Source organism: Xenopus laevis, chromosome 3L (genome assembly GCF_017654675.1).
Source record: "Xenopus laevis strain J_2021 chromosome 3L, Xenopus_laevis_v10.1, whole genome shotgun sequence".
Taxonomy (NCBI): domain Eukaryota; kingdom Metazoa; phylum Chordata; class Amphibia; order Anura; family Pipidae; genus Xenopus; species Xenopus laevis.
This window is the reverse complement of record NC_054375.1, coordinates 160778030-160799998: the sequence shown is the minus strand read 5'-3', so window position 1 is coordinate 160799998 and position 21969 is coordinate 160778030. Positions and strand designations below refer to the sequence as shown.

The window sequence follows — 21969 nt, the reverse complement described above, 5'->3', positions numbered from 1 at the left end:
GTCAGAGTGTGGATTGGCCAAGTATAACAATGTATATTCTGCAAATAGACACAGTTTCTCTGCATGTGGCTTGAGACCTGTTACCTTAGAGGAGGCTCTAAATAGACAAGCAAGAGTTTCCATAGCAATTTCAAATAATGAAGGGGACAGGGGGCACCCCTGCCTCATGACTCTAAAAAGCGGGAAAGTTGGGGACACAATGTAATTTGTTTTAACACAGGCTGTTGGTACTTCATATAAAGCTTTAACCCATTTCATGAAATTTGTCCGAAACCCCAGATGCTGCATTGTGTTCCATAGGTATGGCCAATCAACTGAGTAGAAGGCCTTATCATTTTCTTTCTGCTGAGTTGTCATGATTGATAGAGATATTAGTAAAGAGGCGCCTTAAACAAATATCGGTGGAGAGGCGGGTAGGGAGTTTAAAATATCAATTTCACCTGAAGAACATATCCAAAATGCGATTATTTATCACCCAAAGTGCAGCCAAAATTGTTATTCACTCTCTCATCATATCACGTTTAGACTACTGTATCTCTCTTTTAATTGGCCTTCCCCACCAGACACTGTCACCTCTACAATCCATAATGAACACTGCTGCGAGGCTCATACACCTCAGCAACCGCTCCTCCTCTGCCTCCTCTGCCATGTCACTGACCTGCTCCTCAACTCTTCTCACATTACCTCCTCACATACATTCAAGATTTTGTAAGGTCTCTCCCAGTCTATCCCAATTTCTATTAACCTTTCAGAAGATCTCTTACACACACTTATTTAGAGAAGCCTACCCTCTGTCAGGAATGCCGCCGCCTGGAGCACACAGAAGCGCATTTTCTCCCGGCGGGCGCAGGATCCAAAATGGCGGCGCCCATGGCCACCACGTGGGTAACGACGCCGAAATGGCGCCAAATTCGTAATAAAAGGGCACCCAGCACACATAATCACTGCCCAAGTATAGGAACTGTTTGTTACATTGTTCCTGGGTATTCTGTATTGTTCCCAATTATATCGCTTTGATTTTGACTCTTGCCTGGACTTGGAATCTGCTGTAATTCTGCCTGCCTTTTGAACTCCTGCCTGTGACTTGACCATGATTTCCTGTTTAACCCTTGCTTGTACTCTGAACCGGAACTTTGTCCCTGATTGCTTCCTCCTTGGTCCTGACTCTTCCGTAGAGAGCTGATAGGCCCCCTGACACTATCACACTGTTTAGCTACAAAATGCAATACCATATGCTACATCTCTCACCTGCTAATTTTTTTTTGCCCACTCCCGCCCACTTACTCATTCCCTTCCCCTTCAGATTGTGAGCTCTTTTGCACAGGGTCTTCCTCACCTTTTGTACCACTACTGTATATTCTATGTATGTGATTTAAGTGATTTCTTTGTATAAACACATTTATTTTACAGTATTGCACATTAGGTTGGTGCTCTAAAATACATGTTAATAATAATAATAATAATAATAACTAGAGAGGTACATTTCCTGAAGAAAATGTGAGTGGTGCTTGCCGTGGCAAAACTCAGGCCCAAATCTGATTGGCTGTTGTTGCCCCGCCCCTTTTTTTCCTAATTGTGAACCACAGTCACTCAGTGACTAACATACCAAAGTTTGGGAATGCTGTCATTTATTGTGTAAAAATGGCAGCATTTCTATTTTTTTCTATTGAAAATCAATGAATGAAATTTGATTGGTTGTTGGTGGCTCCGCCCACTTTTTCTAAACTTGAAGTGGAAACCCCCAGCGACCACATTTGTGATATTCAAGGTCCCTGACATCAATACTGAGAGAATGGCAGCCTTCTTAATTTTTCCCATTAAAACCAATCAAAGAAATCTGATTGGTTGGTTTTGGCTCCACCCACTTTTCTTAATTTTAATCCCAGTCCCCCAGTGACCAACTGTGCCAACTTTGAGGAGGCTGCCATTTACCGTCTAAGAGCGGCAGCAGTTTAAAATTTTCCTATTTAATTGAATGGCTGAAATTTGATTGGCTGTTGTAGACTCCGCCCACTTTTTGTAAATTTTGGCCGCAGTCACCCAGTGACCCACGGTGCCAAGTTTGGGAGCTCTGGCTTTATTACTGTGAGAATTACAGCTGTTTCCATTTTCTCATTGAAGTCAATAGGGAAAATCTGATTGGTTGTTTGCGGCTCCGCTCACTTTTTTGGGTCCCCAAAATAGGACAGAAAAGTCACAACACCCCATTCCCGAATAAGCTGAACGGTTTGACACCTCATTCATGGGTCTGCGACAAACTAATTATTCGATAAATTCCCCATTATAAGTCAATGGGGCAAATTTGGGGACCTCTCCTGCCCCGGGGGTAAAACTTATACCCTCGTGTGGGGTATCATCTGACACAGGTCGCAAACCTCTTCAAATGTGGTAAATTTAACGTTTCTACAAGATTCCCTCTCTGCGCTAGAATCTGTCAAAAGTTGGCCTCAATGTTAATCTATGGGACTTTTCGGGGTGGTTAATTGCCCCCGCAAGGGGCAATTAACCACCCACCCCTTAGAAAAGTCATACCACCCCATTCCCGATTAAGCCGCACGATTTGACACCTCATTCATGGGTCTAGGACAAACGGTGCGGGACTAGTTACGCGCCAAACTTTCATACGGAAGAAGAATAAAAATAAGTTTGCAAGATAACAGTAGTGATGCTTTGCTTCGCAAGCACCACTAATAATAATTTTACCAAACTATAAAGCCATGCTATCTGTGCCATTTTTAAAATTTTTTTTGAAAATGACCACAAAGTTTGCATTTTACCCCATTGTATGCCCCACATTTCATTAGCATAATATTTCCTAAATATGAACGCCAATAGTCTACTGAACACTTTGATGCCCAATATGCATAGATCTGCCAAACTGTGTGGGTTACAGAGACCAAATGAAAACAGCACATGAATTTTCACGTCTTCTTCTGGCTTCTCTTTTTGTAGACTTCCCTTGGTATCGGGGCTCATGGGTTTCATGCAGTGTCTTTTCTTCTCTCTGTGGAGCTGGCCTGTAAAAAATCCACTCATCCAACCAATCCAAGTTGATTTAAAGGTGAACAACCCATTTAAAGTGAATTCTATCATTGGCTTTGGGAGACAATGCAAAGGTTTTATGTGCCCCTGAAGGACAATATTATTGGTTGTGGGGGGACAGAAATAAAAATGAAAGTTTTTATAGGATTAAACATCATCTCAAGGCCACCCTGTTGTTGTACAGTCTAGAGGGGATGTCCATGATTGCAGTAGAGAAAAACATATATGAAACTTAGGGGGGATTGTAAAATTGCTTATATACCAACAACTCACTTACACTGATCAGCATTCACATCAGTTTCTGCCCTTGTGTAGCTTGCAGTCTAATGACAACGCGACTGGATATTTATTAGTAAACCCACACAAACATGGTGAGAACATACAAATGCGTTGCACATAGGGGGACTTGTCAGGACCCCAGCAAAACAAGGGAGCAATGCTAGACAATGAGTCACCAAGCCACACATAACTGTTGTATGAATACAATATCTGAACAAATTATAACTTCAACTCAGTAGGCTTCATGAACTTTAGAATACGGGTTACATACAAGAAGAGTAGGAAGAATCAATGTTGAGCATGCATGTCATAAATCCAAAGCTTTCTCTTACTACACAATTGAAACTCCATCGACTGTGATTCAGAAGTTTACACATGCAATGCAATTAGGGACACTGATTGAAACTGACCAATTGTCCTGAGCCACAAGTTGCTGTGAGACCCGCACATAATCACTTGCACTGTTTGGGCACACTACAAGGATTTCATGACTAGTTCATCAACCTCCAGCACTTCCTCATGATCAAATCATGATGGCACAATACGCAGAACAAGTTGAAGTAAGGGTGCATACTCAAGCCTTTAAACACTTGACTGCATGGGAATAAACTGATTGAAAGGAAGCACCAGAGGTACTGCCAATAAATTTAAAGGGGTGGTTCACCTTTAAGTTCATTTTCAATGTTATAGAATGGGCACATTGTTTCTTGACATCATGCTAAAAGTTAAGGAAAAGGTGAACAACCACTTTAACATTATTGCACTATGCACAAACATAACAATCAGTAGGTTTATAAACATTGAAATGCTGCACGGGCTGTTCTAGCACACTCTCCACACCCCAATAATTACCAAAATAGAAAATAGGTGAATGCAGGTCTGGCCTCAGAATCCTGTTTTCCACTGGGATTTACAGCTAGTGGAGTTCCACCAGGAAAATAAACCATACAGTTTGCAGTAAACCAACATAACTTTATATAATATTAAAAATGTAGAAATATGAAAATACAGTTCAAACAGTATAACCCTGCCCTGGGGAACCTGTGTTGACTATACACCCCATGGCACCGTCTTTCAATGCCACAATCCCACACTCAACTCTTGGTGGACAAATGCAGATTAGGACATTTCAGTTCAATGTCCCTTACTCCAGGTAGTGATACTTGCTCAAGCAAGAAACGGACCAGATTGTCAGGCCACCCAAGTGAATCTCACTCCAGATGGATCTGTGTCCACCAAGGAACGTACATTTGTGAGGTGTGTTTTATAACATTGCCAAGCTTCTCAATGCAAAGTTAAACATTAATACACTTAGATAACTTAGATATTGTGGTGCAAACTTTGAGAGGAAGTCATTGACATCTGAGATCTGTCAAAAATAATGTGAAACATATTCCATTCCCACAATAGAATCTACAGTTTTGTGAATCAGTAAGCAGCAGGACATTGAATTAGCTTTGCGTATTCTTTCTTTCATCATTAGACAGTCTGGCTTCAACGTCACAATTAATATCATAATAAAACAAATTCAGAACAATAACTGAGGTTTGGTGGGAAATGACTCACAACTGAAATACATCAATTGGACATTGTACTACTGGGAAGCATGGATACATTTCAGTGGAGTAAATGAAGACTTCAATTGTTGAAAATATTTAACTTCCACCTTTTTAATCCTATTAGACAAGAGAGGCACTAACTGAATAACTTGTAGAACTGGATGTGTGTGCCCGTATTCTGCATAAAATAGAAGGTGGATCACATTTCTTCATCCGTATGTATATTCCATTTATTTATAGTTTCTTAAGGGCAGCATTCATGTCTTTATTTCTCAGGCTGTAAATAAGTGGGTTAACCAAAGGAATGACTATGGTGTATATCACAGACAGTACTTTGATCATGGTCTGTGATTGTTTTCCTGGGGGAACAACATATACACTAATGAGAGTCCCATAAAATAAGACAACTACAGCCAAGTGGGAGCTGCAGGTGGAGAAGGCTTTTTGTCTCCCGGTATTGGACACTATCTTTAGGATTGCATGGGCAATACACATATATGATACACAGATCAGTATAAATGGGGAAATAGCCACAGGGATAGTACCTATAATTGCTTCTAATTGTACTAAGAAAGTATCTGAGCAGGAAAGTTCTATAATTGGTAATAAATCACAAAAGAAATGATTAATGGTATTTTGGTCACAGAACTGTAGTGTCCCTATTAGATTTACTGTAATCACTGTAATGCCAAAGCCAAGAGCCCATGACATCAAAGTGAATGTAACACAAACCCTGTGGGACATTATAGAAGTGTAACTCAGTGGGATACAGATGGCCACATATCTGTCATAGGACATTACTGCTAGAATGAAACACTCAAAGACCTCTGTGAGACAAAACAAAGAATACTGAGTAATACAGCCAAAGAAGGAGAAGGTGACTTCTTCATTTATTACAGTTTGAAGTAGAGAGGTCACAATATTTGAGGATCCCAGTAGATCACATAAGGACAACTGCTGGAGAAAGAAGTACATGGGGGACTGGAGGTTCTGGCTGGAGGACACCAACACTATGATGAGGACGTTCTCCCAAACTGTCATAATGTAAATCAGAAGGAACAGAGAGAACAGGGGAATCTTGAAGTAGTGGAGATTCTGAAATCCCAAGAGAACAAACTCACTGACCAACGTCTGGTTCTTCACATTCATTGTCTGGAGAGGAAAAATTAAAGACACTGCACAATCACTCCGTGTGCTACTATGAGTGGCTTTTATATACTGCTCATGAGGAAAAAGCGAAAATTAATTGCACATTATTTATTACAAATACACAGTTTAGAATCTTATATATTCTTTTCTAGTATCTTTTAATTAATATCATATATATATATATATATATATCACCACTAACTCATTGTACTTTTAACTTATAAAGGTTTATTAATTGCCAATAGCCAATCACAGCCCTGCAGTCACACAAGCAAAGGCAGGCGTCCTATCAGGTCAGCCTAGCTGCTGATTGGTTCTTATCCTACAGTGCAGTGTGCTGGGTGCCACTGGCTCCTCTAAGCATCCTGGGAAAAGAGGAAGCAAGAAGTGGAACAGTTGGACTATTGGGTAACTGTTCAATACCAGCCAGACTAACCTACCAGAACTGCCCAGATACTGTGGAAGATGTCCATGAGCTTCTCCCAATTTTTGATCTGCTCTGCAATTCTCCTGCCATTTCCTAAAACAATCCCAACCATTTCTTTCCAATGAAATTACTTTACAGGAAAGATGTTCTTGGAATATTATACTCACCTGATTTGCACCTACCAGAACCGCCCTAAATACTGTGGAACCATAGGAAGATGTCCATGAGCTTCTCCCAATGTGTAACCTGTTCTGCTTTTCTCCGGCCATTTTGCTAACACAATCCCAACCATTTCTTTCCAATGAAATCACTTTACAGGAAAGATGTTCTTGGAATATTATACTCACCTGATTTGCACCTACCAGAACCTCCCCAGATACTGTGGAACAATAGGAAGATGTCCATGAGCTTCTCCCAATATATAACCTGCTCTGCATTTCTCCTGCCATTTTGCTTACACAATCCCAACCATTTCTTTCCAATGAAATCACTTTACAGGAAAGATGTTCTTGGAATATTATACTCACCTGATTTGTACCTACCAGAACCACCCCAGATACTGTGGAACCATAAGAAGATGTCCATGAGCTTCTCCCAATGTGTAACCTGCTCTGTATTTCTCCTGCCATTTTGCTAACACAATCCCAACCATTTCTTTCCAATATAATCACTTTACAGGAGAGAAGTTCTTCGAATATTATACTGACTTGATTCAGAAATGTTTAGACTAGATTTTTGCTTCAACGGCTGTCCTCTTGTAACCATGTAGTCATTTCTAAATTTAGTGTTAAATCTAAATTGGATGCTTTCAAATGACATAAGGTCATAAAGATACTTTAAAACATCAGTTTTTTTGGGTGGAAGGAGACTAATAAAATATTTATAGGTTGATCTCACTGCTGCAAGGAAAAGTTGAAGGAATTTAGTTGGGTTTGGTTTTTCTTGTTTCCTAGCAAATTTAAAGGATTTACTATTATCTATTGAAAGGCTTGCAAGACATATCAACGATATATTCCTTCAATTTCCATCAATATGGAGAGTATGAAGGGATATGGCCAGATAAAATAAATATGTCAGCATACCATTATGAGCAATAGTTATATTTCATGTTGAGATTTTGTAGGCCAAATGTTTGAGGCCGAAATGTTGTTCCCTCTATATTTCTGTTTTGATTAACTTTTATTAACTTTTATAGATGAAATCAAGTGTGTAGGTAAGATAAGTGTATTGAGAAATAAAGACCATTTAGTACTGGTTTTGTGCAGAAAATGTTTAAGGTCGCTATTTTGAAGCCACAAATTACTAGTTGAGTTTCTTATATTAATATTGGCTGGATTATTTATAAATGTATCAAACGGGGGTATTGATCTAAGGATAACCACTTAGAAGACTTATAGAAGCATCTGAGTTGGTAATAAGCAAATTCATCACCTTCTGGAAGATCATATTTAAGATTAAGAGAATGCCATAAGGATTTCTCCATTGTTAGCATCTATGACATGTTTTATAAATGTAATACCTTTTGTTTTCCAAGTTAGCATAAAAGCGTAACCTAAAGAAGTGCTAAATTTGGAATTAGCTTGTAAAGGGAAAGAGAATATATATAATATAAGAGTATATTGATAATTAGAATTATAGCACTTATATAATAACTTCCAAATTCCAAATGATAACTGTGTCTCTATACAAAGGATTTTGAGTCCTTCAAAGATTTGTGAAGACATTCTAAGACATTTTCTTTCTTTTATCTAGATCTAATTCAATGGTGAAACTTGTAAGTTTCTCTGCACCAAATAACCAGTCTATAAAGTATCTCGTGAGGGCTGCAAGATTGAATATTCTTATGTCAGGGATTTTAAGACCACCAAAACATTTGGGATATTTCAGCTTGTCTAAATACATTTTTGGCTTTTCCCCTTTCCAAAGAAAACCCCTTCGGAACATATGGATTTGATGCTTTTAATGAGTGGGTATAGTTAAGATAATAAATTCTAGACAGATCAACTGGAAGATTAATGAGTAAATATTTTATATAAACTTTAATTTGGATAAAATTTATTATTTTAAGGAAAACTTAAAATATGTTCATAACTTCTGATTTTCCTGGATTAATAAGCATACCAGAAAATCAACCAACACACTTTAGGACTTCAAATATGTGGTATAGATTGTTCTGGATCCTTAATAAAGAGTAACATAACAATAATTTGCGAACACAGTAAATCTTATTTCTGAACTCTGAATTTGTATACCTCGAATTAAATATTATTTTTTTCGGAATATCTAAGTAAGGGTTTCACGAAAGAGATTAAATATACCTGGGCTCCAGGTGATGATCAAATTGTTTATAAATTCAATAAAATTTCCCAGAAAACTAAATATTTTCCCCATTTGCAATAGATATGACCAACAATCATTGTCCATGGAAATAAAGGTAAATGGAATACAATTTTTTTTTATTTTTTTCAGGAAAGATGTTCTGTTATACAGAACACATATTAAATAACCAACAGGCACATAATGAAAACAGAAGGGAAGAAATGAAGTCCCAGAGTAAAACCCCAGATACTGTGGAACCATAGGAAGATGTCCATGAGCTTCTCCCAATGTGTAACCTGCTCTGCATTTCTCCTGCCATTTTGCTAACACAATCCCAACCATTTCTTTGCAATGAAATCACTTTACAGGAAAGATGTTCTTGGAATATTATACTCACCTGATTTGCACCTACCAGAACCACCCCAGATACTGTGGAACCATAGGAAGATGTCCAAGAGCTTCTCCCAATGTATAACCTGCTCTGCATTTCTCCTGCCATTTTGCTAACACAATCCCAACCATTTCTTTCCAATTAAATAACTTTAAAGGAAAGATGTTCTTGGAATATTATACTCACATGATTTGCACCTACCAGACTCAACTCAGATACTGTGGAACCATAAGATGTCCATGAGCTTCTCCCAATTTTTAATCTGCTCTGATTTCTCCTGCCATTTTGCTAACACAATCCCAACCATTTCTTTCCAATGAAATCACTTTACAGGAAAGATGTTCTTGGAATATTATACTCACCTGATTTGCACCTACCAGAACCACCCCAGATACTGTGGAACCATAGAAAGATGTCCATGAGCTTCTCCCAATGTATAACCTGCTCTGCATTTCTCCTGCCATTTTGCTAACACAATCCCAAACATTTCTTTCCAATTAAATAGCTTTAAAGGAAAGATGTTCTTGGAATATTATACTCACATGATTTGCACCTACCAGACTCAACTCAGATACTGTGGAACCATAAGATGTCCATGAGCTTCTCCCAATTTTTAATCTGCTCTGATTTCTCCTGCCATTTTGCTAACACAATCCCAACCATTTCTTTCCAATGAAATCACTTGAAAGATGTTCTTGTAATATCCAAGATGACTGGACAGGGAAGAGCTGAACTTAACACCTTTTATTAACCTTTAACCAGTAACACCCACAGCTGAGAAATCTATGGAGAAATCTCCAGGAGAGTCTGGGTTTGGGGCAATTACAAATCCTTGGGGAAATCAGTTAATTATTTTTAGTAATAAGCACATATATTCGAAACAACACAATATATTTTAATATATTTCATAGGTTATATATTTAATCTCATATCAATGAATATTTTTTCTAAAGAAGTGCTAAAAGGGGAATTCACGACTATTGATTCGTTGTTGCCATTGGTATTGTTATAGGAATTTTCAGCTCTTATTTCAACCATACTTTTAGCTATTTATTGTTCTCCAATTTGCCATTTATGATGTTATATGGTGGTCAGATTAATCCTCAGACTAGGTTTTGAAGAGATAGTAGATGTTGACGTTGAAAGAAGACACATGTGGATCAAGTTCAACCTTTTGCCTAAGTGAATCCTTCCTCACAACAAGTTAATTAAGAGAAAGGGAATAACATATTTGCAGCCTCTCCAATTTGCCCTCCTTTCTCCCATGAGAACAGACCAGTAACTGGATCATCTTCATACTAGATTCCATCTCAGTAACTTGGTATATTTGAAAACAATTCTTGAAATTATCTAGTGTGTGTGCCACAACTTCACAGTGCTTTCCATAAAAACTACCCACCACATCTTAAGATATCACTTCCTTTCTTTTAATCTGAATAGGTGCCCTAATATCTGCTGGAAGGAATGTTTGGTGAATAAAGCATCAGAAAATGTATATTTATATGTAGTTATCATATGCCCCTTATATATTTATATATAGTGATCATATCCCCTTATATATTTATATATAGTGATCATATCCCCTTATATATTTATATATAGTGATCATATCCCCCTTATATATTTATATATAGTGATCATACCCCCCTTATATATTTATATATAGTGATCATATGCCCCTTATATATTTATATATAGTGATCATATCCCTCTTATATATTTATATATAGTAATCATATCCCCTTATATATTTATATATAGTGATCATATCCCCTTATATATTTATATATAGTGATCATATCCCCCTTATATATTTATATATAGTGATCATATCCCCTTATATATTTATATATAGTGATCATATCCCCTTATATATTTATATATAATGATCATATCCCCTTATATATTTATATATAGTGATCATATCCCCCTTATATATTTATATATAGTGATCATATCCCCTTATATATTTATATATAGTGATCATATCCCCTTATATATTTATATATAGTGATCATATCCCCTTATATATTTATATATAGTGATCATATCCCCTTATATATTTATATATAGTGATCATATCCCCTTATATATTTATATATAGTGATCATATCCCCTTATATATTTATATATAGTGATCATATCCCCTTATATATTTATATATAGTGATCATATCCCCTTATATATTTATATATATATAGTGATCATATCCCCCTTATATATTTATATATAATGATCATATCCCCTCTTATATTTATATATAGTGATCATATCCCCTTATATATTTATATATAGTGATCATATCCCCTTATATATTTATATGTAGTGATCATATCCCCTTATATATTTATATATAGTGATCATATCCCCCTTATATATTTATATATAGTGATCATATCCCCTTATATATTTATATATAGTGATCATATCCCCTTATATATTTATATATAGTGAACATATCCCCCTTATATATTTATATATAGTGATCATATGCCCTTATATATTTTTATATAGTGATCATATCCCCTTATATATTTATATATAGTGATCATATCCCCTTATATATTTATATATAGTGATCATATTCCCTTATATGTTTATATATAGTGATCATATCCCCTTATATATTTATATATAGTGATCATATCCCCTTATATATTTATATGTAGTGATCATATCCCCTTATATATTTATATATAGTGATCATATCCCCTTATATATTTATATATAGTGATCATATCCCCTTATATATTTATATATAGTGAACATATCCCCCTTATATATTTATATATAGTGATCATATCCCCTTATATATTTATATATAGTGATCATATCCCCTTATATATTTATATATAGTGATCATATCCCCTTATATATTTATATATAGTGATCATATTCCCTTATATGTTCATATATAGTGATCATATCCCCTTATATATTTATATATAGTGATCATATCCCCTTATATATTTATATATAGTGATCATATCCCCTTATATATTTATATATATAGTGATCATATCCCCCTTATATATTTATATATAGTGATCATATTCCCTTATATGTTCATATATAGTGATCATATCCCCCTTATATATTTATATATAGTGATCATATCCCCCTTATATATTTATATATAGTGATCATATCCCCTTATATATTTATATATAGTGATCATATCCCCTTATATATTTATATATAGTGATCATATCCCCCTTATATATTTATATATAGTGATCATATCCCCTTATATATTTATATATAGTGATCATATCCTCCTTAACTGTCTCTTCAGTTTAAGTGGCTGCTCTTTTTTAGCAGACACGTGTGTCCCACATAGGGGCACATTTACTATTGGTTACTTGATAGGAAAAGTCCAGTACACGGTACACAGAGGGTTAAGCAGATCAAGGTCACAATTCAGGCAAGACGGTAAGGACAGGCAGTGAATCAGCATAGTCAGAATCAAGCTGATGGGTCAGGAACCAAGAATCAGTCAGTAATTAATTGAAGTAAGACCTATATTTGAGCATCAAATGGAGCCTTCACTGGCAAGTTCTCATATGTCTGGCCCAACATCAGTTCAAGAACAATTCATTAAACCCTCACAACATTGATTTAGAAACTTCAAAGCCCTACATCGTGTACCTTGGTAAAACTTTCAGTAAAAGGAATCTGTATTATATTAGGGGAATTGATATTTCCATCCATTCTTGATTTAATAAAATCTTATTTTTGTGTTTTATTGCCAACACTGAATAAAAGGTGAAAAAACTGAAAATTAGCCAGAAGAACCAGCCATGGGTTTAGCTTTAAAGGGTTAGTTCACTGTTAATTTGATTTAGTATATTAGTATATTATGAATATATTCATATTGTTACTTATCTATTCAGGCCTCTCCTATTCAACTTGCAACCAACCACATAGTTGATATAATTCCAAACGGAACAATATAGCTAAATAATGCAAAAATCACACCAAATATATAAATGCAAAATACTTCAGAATATCAGTGTCAAAACCAGACAGGAAGTAGTCATCTGTTTCCTTCCTGTAAGGAGATCATTTATAATAAACCAAATCTCTGGAGTTTAAGTGGGATTTCTTTGTACAGAGAATAATGGAAGCTAAAGCTAATTCTATTGAAGGGGAATACATTTACGTTTTAATAATAAAAGACCTAGGAATATTAGTAAGTATACATACTTCTGCTCCCATCCTGGCTTACTAGTTCCAGAGGGTAGGAGTGGGAGTAGGAGTGGGAGTAGGAGTGGGTTAGCCAGTGGGGTATTACTAGGGGGAAATTTGGAAGTATCTGGGGTCATGAGCAGAAGGGGAGCTGTTGTGGCAAGTGAGCTTGAAATAAAGGTCTGGCTAACAAAGGAACATCCCCCAAACTATATGTCCTTATCTCATTAATGGCTGGTTTTAATGCCATAAAGAGGTCTACTTCTCTTCTCATTATGTTACAACTGAAACTGACATAAAGGGGAAAATTTACTTATGGTCGAATAACGAGGGTTAATTAACCCTCGTTATTCGACTGTCAAAGTTAAATCCTTCAACTTCAAATATCGAAGTCGAAGGATTTAGCGATATCTTTCGATTCGAAGGATTTAAATCCATCGATCGAACGATTTTTGTTCGACCAAAAAAAGATAGCATACCTTCCCTATAGGCTAACATTGACCTCGGTAGCTTTTAGGTGGCGAACTAGGGGGTCAAAGGTTTTTTTTTTAAAGAGACAGTACTTCGACTATCGAATGGTCGAATAGTCGAACGATTTTTAGTTCGAATCATTCGATTCGAAGTCAAAGTCGTAGTCGAAGGTTGAAGTAGCCCATTCGATGGTCGAAGTAGCCAACAAAACCATTTGAAATTCAAAGTTTTTTATCCTCTATTCCTTCACTCGAGCGTAAATGGGCCCCAAAGTGTTCTCTCCCAGACCCTCTCACCTCCATCATGCAACCCCCACTGATGATATACTGGCAGCAGGCAAGGAAGACCCCTATATTTCCTCCAAGGATACAGTTCTCCTTCCTCTTGATAATGTGAAAATATTCCAAGTGAATCGACTGCTGCTGAGCATTGGGCAAGGGGGGCTTGAAGGAACTATGAGATCTTATGTGTAAATCTCTGCATCATGATTTGGGGAGAGGGGATATGTCTAAAGGCCAGGTTAATTCTCCTCCTAATGTGCCTCCGGGCAAACCTTTTGTTTCAGAAATCCGTTGGCGGTTTTGAAAGAGAGAGAGAGCTGCTGCTCTAAGAGGCTCTAATATTCAGCCGCACTGAGAGAGCTGCACAAACAGCTGCGTGACAGTTTAGCATGTGACAGTTACACAATTAGCCAGAAACTAGGGGAGGTCAGACAGGCTGGCTCAAGGCTATGCAGAAAGATTACAGAGTAACAAGCCGAGTTATACACAGTGATATTCAAAATAAGAATGCAGATTTCTCACTACACTCACAGCACTAGTCATTCCAGACAGGGTCGGATTGGGGGGCCCGGGGCCCACTGCGGCTGCTGTCCAGGGCCCCCCTCTGGAACCCCCGCCCCCTACTGTGTGTGTGTGTGCTTGTGGGCACGTTTTTTGGGCTGTCATGGCATGAAGGGGCCACTGTGTTTTTTCCTGGTGCCCCGCTGCCCCAGTCCGACCCTCGATTCCAGGATCTAAACTGATCTGGCAAGGAAGGAAGGTCAGTTTGGGCTCTGAAAAACCTTTGCTGTGTGCTGATTAGCCCTTGCCGAGGGTTAGAAATCCTAAAGGGATCTCATAGGCTGCGCTACTGTTGTGTTTGACCTGGCTGATGATCAGGACTGCTCTCTTGTCTCATGATTTGGTACTAGTCTGCCCGATTGGTATTGACCCGACTTGTCCAATGACCACGCTCCTTGTTCCCTGTTCCTCTTACTAATGTTTGGTTCCCTTGTCTGCGCAGAACTCTCTCCCTGGTCCTGTCACCTTAACACCTTGTGGCATCTGAGTAGCGGACGGCTCCTCCTGAGGTGGTTGTTATAGGCAGAAATGTGAGCTGAGGCTGGGCCCTTGGGGTTTGTTTTGGGTTTAGGATACCTTTCATTACAGAACCATTAGGTCTCAGGCCTCCACCCAATCTGATCTTCTAGTCCAGGATGTCCCTGATTTTAAATATCTGTTTGATAAAGATTTTGAATTGTATGAGCCCATAAAATAAATAATAGCAGGGGCTCAGTTTGTTACCCTTTTTTTTTAATGTTTCTAAACACTTCCTCACATTTGCAACTGATCTGATATATTTGAAGGAGACTTCTCTTCACCCTACAGATTCCAACATGTATGGGGTCTGAAATGATCTGAATATAAAGCCAGAATCTACTGGTGATTTACTCATCACCCTGTCATTTGTAGATTCTGCTTTGTCTACAGACAAATGCACCAATGTCCTTTTAAATACTGAATCTGAAGTAACACTACAGTAAATATTGTAGTAATGAATGATGTTTATAAGTTATTTTCCATCTATTGTTAAGTCTTGTATCACCTTTTTTAGATATATCAAGTAATTATAGGGAAAGTATTTTCTACACAGATGCCTCCATATTACCACTGGGCCATTTCCATATGTGCAACAAAATTTTATGAATAAAAGCTACAAGACGTAGGTCAGGGGAGAATTAGAGTTCATTAAATGCATATCATTACTATGGCAATAATTATCTGTCTTACCTTTGCTATTCCTCCCACTAATGTACAATTGAAACAATGTAGCAACAAAGACTCTTCAGCCTAGAACACTTCTTTGGCTGGAGTCTTTAACAATACATGTAGCCAAGGTTAGCATTTACAAATAATAGTAACATCATGTGTAATTACTTTCTACTGAGAGGTTGCTTACAAGGAAATTTGCCTTCGTTTTGCCAAAAGTTTATATTTGGGTTTACTTTGCTTTAATAACTAAATTATTTAAAGTCATTTTATAATTAATTTTTACATGTTAGATAACCTAGTTATAGACACAAGCTATAAGATCCCTCCAAGGACTGGTAATTATTCCAAACCCCAGAGTATCCTGGAGATTTCTCAGTACGTTCCCCACCTGACACTGGTTAATAAAAGGAGATCTGTTCTTACCTGTCCAGTCAGTATCTGGGGTGGTTCTGGTAGGTGCAAATCAGGTGAGTATAATATTCCAAGAACATCTTTCTTGTAAAGTGATTTCATTGGAAAGAAATGGTTGGGATTGTGTTAGCAAAATGGCAGGAGAAATGCAGAGCAGGTTACACATTGGGAGAAGCTCATGGACATCTTCCTATGGTTCCACAGTATCTGGGGTGGTTCTGGTAGGTACAAATCAGTTGAGTATAATATTCCAAGAACATCTTTCCTGTAAAGTGATTTCATTGCAGTTTACTCTAGACTGAGGCAGCTTAGGCTTGGTTGGAGTGTCAGACGGGGTAAGTCTCTCAAATTGGGAACAAGGTTCCAGTGGCTACAAGTAACACTGACACTTAATTACAGCTTCTAGAACATGGCAGAATCACTATCAAATGTTATTTTCCATGAACTCATATTAACTAAACTGAGAAGGGTTTTTCTGAATTTTAATTTACAATGAAATTATTACAATTATTTTTAATTTAAATTAACATTTTCAGCATTGATTTTATTTTTACTAATAAATCTGACACACTGTATTCCACAACGCGTTTTTTTTTTACATATATAGAGTATATGCATTCCTCTTCTTGATGCTTGAGATGAAAAATAAAATACTGACATGGAATTATAGGACATGATGATTTATATTTTCATATATTTGTTCTATATTAATCAGTGTTTATGTTTCAGTATGATTATCAAGGTGTATGTTGTAGTCTGATTTAAGAATCAGACTCAAACACGGGGAGCCCTATTTATCAGAATTCGAATATGTGTGGTTTTAGAGTTTTTTTTAACATCAAATAAACCAACATATTAAAAAAAGCACAAAAGTCTATTTATTTATTAAAAATCAAAACAGAAAAAGCATGAACAAATAAAATGGAGAGCAAATTCAAATAAGAATTCAAAAAACGAAAAATTCTAATTTTTGTAGGAATTTTTATGCAATTACAAATGAACCCCCCCCAAAAAATCCTCTTAAACCACAAAGCAAAGAAAGATTTTAGTTTCCAAAGCTCTCACTGACTTCTATAGAACCTTGGCAGCTTTTAGATGCAGAATTTTTGTATCCGATTTTTTTGAGGGGTTTGCACAATAAATAACACATTTTTTATAGCTTAGAGTAATTATTTTAATACATGATTTTTAGCACTAAGAAGTTAAATCTGAAAAAAATATGAAAGAATAAATTAGCCTGTGACAATGATGAATATGTACTGTATGTCTATTTATATAGTGCTACTTGTATATATTAAAACAATAACAGAATAAAAATAAATACAAAACTACATTTACATTTAAAATGTAGGGTTTGATTTATTAAACTCTGAGATCAGGTCTCTCAATTTGAGCAGGAAACATGGGAATATATTACTGTAATAGATGTAAACTTAGAGAAAAAAACTCATAATTCAAGTGAAAAGACCCTTTATAAATAAATGGGACCTGTAGTTATACATCTCAAATAATTGCACCTTTATAAAGTTTATAAAAATGGTTAAGATTTTACAGCTTCATTGAAAATGACAACATGATTTTTATTTGCAATTTTTCACAACTAAATACAGTTTAGGGATGCACCGAATCCAGGATTCGGTTCGGGATTCGGCCAGGATTCGGCCTTTTTCAGCAGGATTCGGAATCGGCCAAATCCTTCTGCCCGGCCGAACCGAATCCGAATCCTAATTTGCATATGCAAATTAGGGGAAGGGAGGGAGATCGCATGACTTTTTGTCACAAAATAAGGACGTAAACAAGGTTTTCCCCTTCCCACCCCTAATTTGCATATGCAAATTAGGATTTGGATTCGGTTCAGTATTAGGCCGAATCTTCCACAAAGGATTCGGGGGTTCGGCCGAATCCAAAATAGTGGATTCGGTGCATCCCTAATACAGTTACAATGATTCCATTCAATTTTTTAAGAAATTGTCATCAAATTGATAGATCTGTCTTCAAGTGTTAAGAGACAAGAAGATGGGGGTCACGGCCCCAGAGAGCTTACAATCTAAAATGCTGAGTAATTCACAGACACAGATAGGAGGATAACTGGTAAATGGACATTGCCAACTAAATTCCACGTTTACGTTCCTTGATGCCGGGACAATAAAATCACATGAGCCTTATAATCTACTTATCTCCTAGTTGGTGGGTTGTGCTTAGTGAAATACTGTAAGCAGAATTGGGCAAATGTACATGTAGCTCTAGACCAATCACGGCATGTTTCCCTTGAGCTTTCACTTCAACTACTTGCATTTCTTGGTGGCTCTGGGGTGCAAGTAGGACTCAGGTTTTACAATGCAGGATTTGCACTGCCTAATGGGTAGAGCTGGCAGTTAACCTTTGTTTTCAGCCCATCTGCTACCAGATTGGTCTACACTATAGAAGTACGGAGCTGTTACATTCACCTCCCTCCAGGTCATACAAGATGGGATGCACATTATGATGTCACTAAGGGTGCGCGGCTCATTCGTGCACATGCGCAAGGGGGTGGGGGAGCAAAGTCGGCTTGGCTTGTCGCTGGGATATTCTCAGTATCAACAGATACTGTCAGTCACATGTAGGGATGCACCGAATTCACTATTTTGGATTTCGGCTGAACCCCCGAATCCTTTGTGAAAGATTCAGCCAAATACCGAACCAAATCCGAATCCTAATTTTTTAGGGGTGGGAAGGAGAAAAAATGTTTTACTTCCTTGTTTTGTGACAAAAAGTCACGCGATTTCCCTCCCCACCCCTAATTTGCATATGCAAATAAGGATTCGGATTCAGCCAGGCAGAAGGATTCGGGCGAATCCGAATCCTGCCAAAAAAGGCTGAATCCTGGCCGAATCCCGAATCAAATCCTGGATTCGGTGCATCCCTAGTCACAAGGCCCAAAAGGGGAGTCTCTTTTTCTTAGACCTATACAAATCTGAGTGCTATCTAGAAATAGTTTTGTGTCTTTTACCATGGAATCTGGAACCTTTCTTTTTACAATTTTGAGGGTTACCGTTTCTGGTTGCCTACTATAATATGGGAATAAGAAGTAGTGTAAGATCTGGAATTGCCTGTGCCATGTTATATAACAATTCCTTCTCTAATGAGCAACCAATTCACTTTTCCCCCTACCAGTGCAGTTTTGGTGAATTTCTTTTTCCTGAAACAACAAAATATGTGTTAACATCAAAGGGTAATAGTTTGTAGAAAAGACTGTACGGGTAGCCCCACAGGTTGGACTCAATAAACGAAACCCTTTTATCACATGCAGAAGGAGAGTGGAGCCTCTGTTCCCTGTTATCTGAGTGGAGCTGCCTCAGTCTTTAGGTGACATTAAGTATTCCGTGGAGCCATTCATTTTTGAAGCTGTATCTGACCCTTATATTCCAGTCTAGTGTCAAATTGGAGATTGGGGAGGTGGCATAAGTGACAGACGAAGGAAGGGCAAATGGTAAGGGGAGATGGGTTTTCTGTTGCCAGAGTTTATGTGATTAGCACCCGGCGCAAATTTATGTGTTTGGATTCACTGTATAGAAAGGCTGTTGTAAGATGTTAATATGTGGTAATGAAACTATATTCACCAGCAATCATTCACTAGAAGTCTTATCTTACGTTGGTCTCACCAGGTCCTTAGGCTGCTGCCTCATTCCCATTGCTGCCATCACACTGGCAAAACTGTTGCTTCAATCTGAGGCCTCAGTCTGGTTACAAAAAAGAAGACTTTGGTGCCACATGAATCCTTCACATGGAAAGGACACAGCAGTACTTCTGTGGGTCGGCTATATCACAGTACTTCAAAGTATTGGCAGGATTGGGCCTCTTTTAGATTCTTAGACAGCCAGTGTAGCAAACCAAGCAAGGTTTTTCCTCTGTATCTTCTTTGGAACTTTTACATGTCTCCGATTATACTAAGGTTCATCTTTTCATGCAGCCATCATGGAATCCCACTCCAAATTTTAGTGGAAATTCAAGATGAAATTATTTTACTTTTAACAAATATATTTTTGTTTTCCTAGGATATGTGCAGAAATAATACGACGTTGGTCATTGAGATTGTTCTCTTGGGATTTCAGAATCTCCATAACTTCAAGATCCCCCTTCTGCCCCTTCCCTTCTAACATCTTCACTTACTTCCTTTAATATTGCTTAGTGTCAATGTATATATCCATTTAATGCATGTTCATTTCTTAAAGCTGCCTCCATGACACTTGAGGTTACCTGAACTATCTTGATACACAGCACTGCAGCAGGGTGTATAAATCAGCCCTCTCTGATACCTGATTATTTATAAGTCCAGACAATGAATGAGAAGAACCAGACGCTGGTCAGTGAGATTGTTCTCTTGGGATTTCAGAATCTCCACAACTTCAAGATTCCCCTGTTCTCTCTGTTCCTTCTGATTTACATTATGACAGTTTGGGAGAACGTCCTCATCATAGTTTTGGTTTCAACCAGTCAGAACCTCCAGTCCCCCATGTACTTCTTTCTCCAACAGCTCTCACTGTCTGATTTATTGGAATCTACAATTATTTTACCCATCCTGCTCCAAACTGTACTTCATGATAAATTCACATTGTCCGTTGTTGGTTGTCTGAACCAGTTGTATTTTTTTTCAATGACAGAAGCCTTTGAGATGTTCCTTCTAGCAGTAATGTCCTATGACAGATATGTGGCCATCTGTATCCCACTGCGTTACTCTTCTATAATGTCTCACAGGGTTTGTATTACATTCATTCTTATATCATGGGCTCTTGACTTAGTAATTGAAGTGGTTCCAATGAATCTTATGGGAACACTACAGTTCTGTGACCAAAATACTGTTGATCATTTCTTCTGTGATTTCTTTCCTCTTATTGAACTTGCCTGTTCAGACACTTTCTTAGTGCAAATTGTAGCATTCTTCCTTTCAATCCCTATGCTTTTCATACCATTCATACTGGTCATTGTATCATATATGTGTATTGCCCATGCAATCCTAAAGATAGTGTCCAATACTGGGAGACAAAAAGCCTTCTCCACCTGCAGCTCCCACTTGGCTGTGGTCTCCTTATTTTATGGGGCTCTAATTGCTATTTATGTGGTTCCCCCCAAACAAGGACCACAGATCATAAGCAAAATTATCTCTCTGTTGTACACTGTGCTGATTCCGTTAGTCAACCCTGTCATTTATGGTTTGAGAAGCAAACAAATCAATTGTGCATTTAAAACGTGTAAACTTCATACACAACTATTACAGGGGTGTTGGCTTTAAACCCTGACAAATGATGTATGAAGTAGAGAAGTGCTGTCCAAGATTCTCCATGTTGTTGGCTAAGTGACTCCTATTTTACATATTTGGAGGCAAAATCTTTGGATAACTTGGGCATGTTGAATGCCACAAAATTTTCCAGTTGGACATCCCTGATGTTTTACAATAATGTTTCACAAACAGTTTGAATTTGGTGTTCAATTTTATTCTTCATGGATTTTTCTGGTGATTTCTGTAACTTTCTAGTTTGTTATTTACTTTAGAAACTAAGGAGAGGTTTAAGTGACATATTGATAAATAAATAATGGAGAACTGCACAAAAAAAACCTTGCCTCAATATAAATCTGATTTCTAGTTGTCAGGTGATGCTGAGCCTAGCAACAAGAGAAATGTACTGTATATTTCATGAGAAAAAGATTATGGAAACATTTTAA

General features: G+C 37.3%; 2 protein-coding genes across 2 annotated transcripts; one reads left to right on the top strand and one right to left on the bottom strand.

Annotated features, from left to right (window-relative positions):
* Positions 1–5114: 5114 nt before the first annotated feature.
* Positions 5115–6029, bottom strand: LOC108710546 (olfactory receptor 5G3-like). The gene has a single exon (XM_041585727.1). The coding sequence runs from the start codon at positions 6027–6029 to the stop codon at positions 5115–5117; it is 915 nt and encodes a 304-aa protein (XP_041441661.1).
* Positions 6030–20539: 14510 nt separating this feature from the next.
* Positions 20540–21538, top strand: LOC108710545 (olfactory receptor 1). Its single transcript, XM_018251674.2, has one exon. The coding sequence runs from the start codon at positions 20588–20590 to the stop codon at positions 21536–21538; it is 951 nt and encodes a 316-aa protein (XP_018107163.1). The 5' UTR covers positions 20540–20587.
* The last annotated feature ends 431 nt before the right edge of the window (positions 21539–21969 follow it).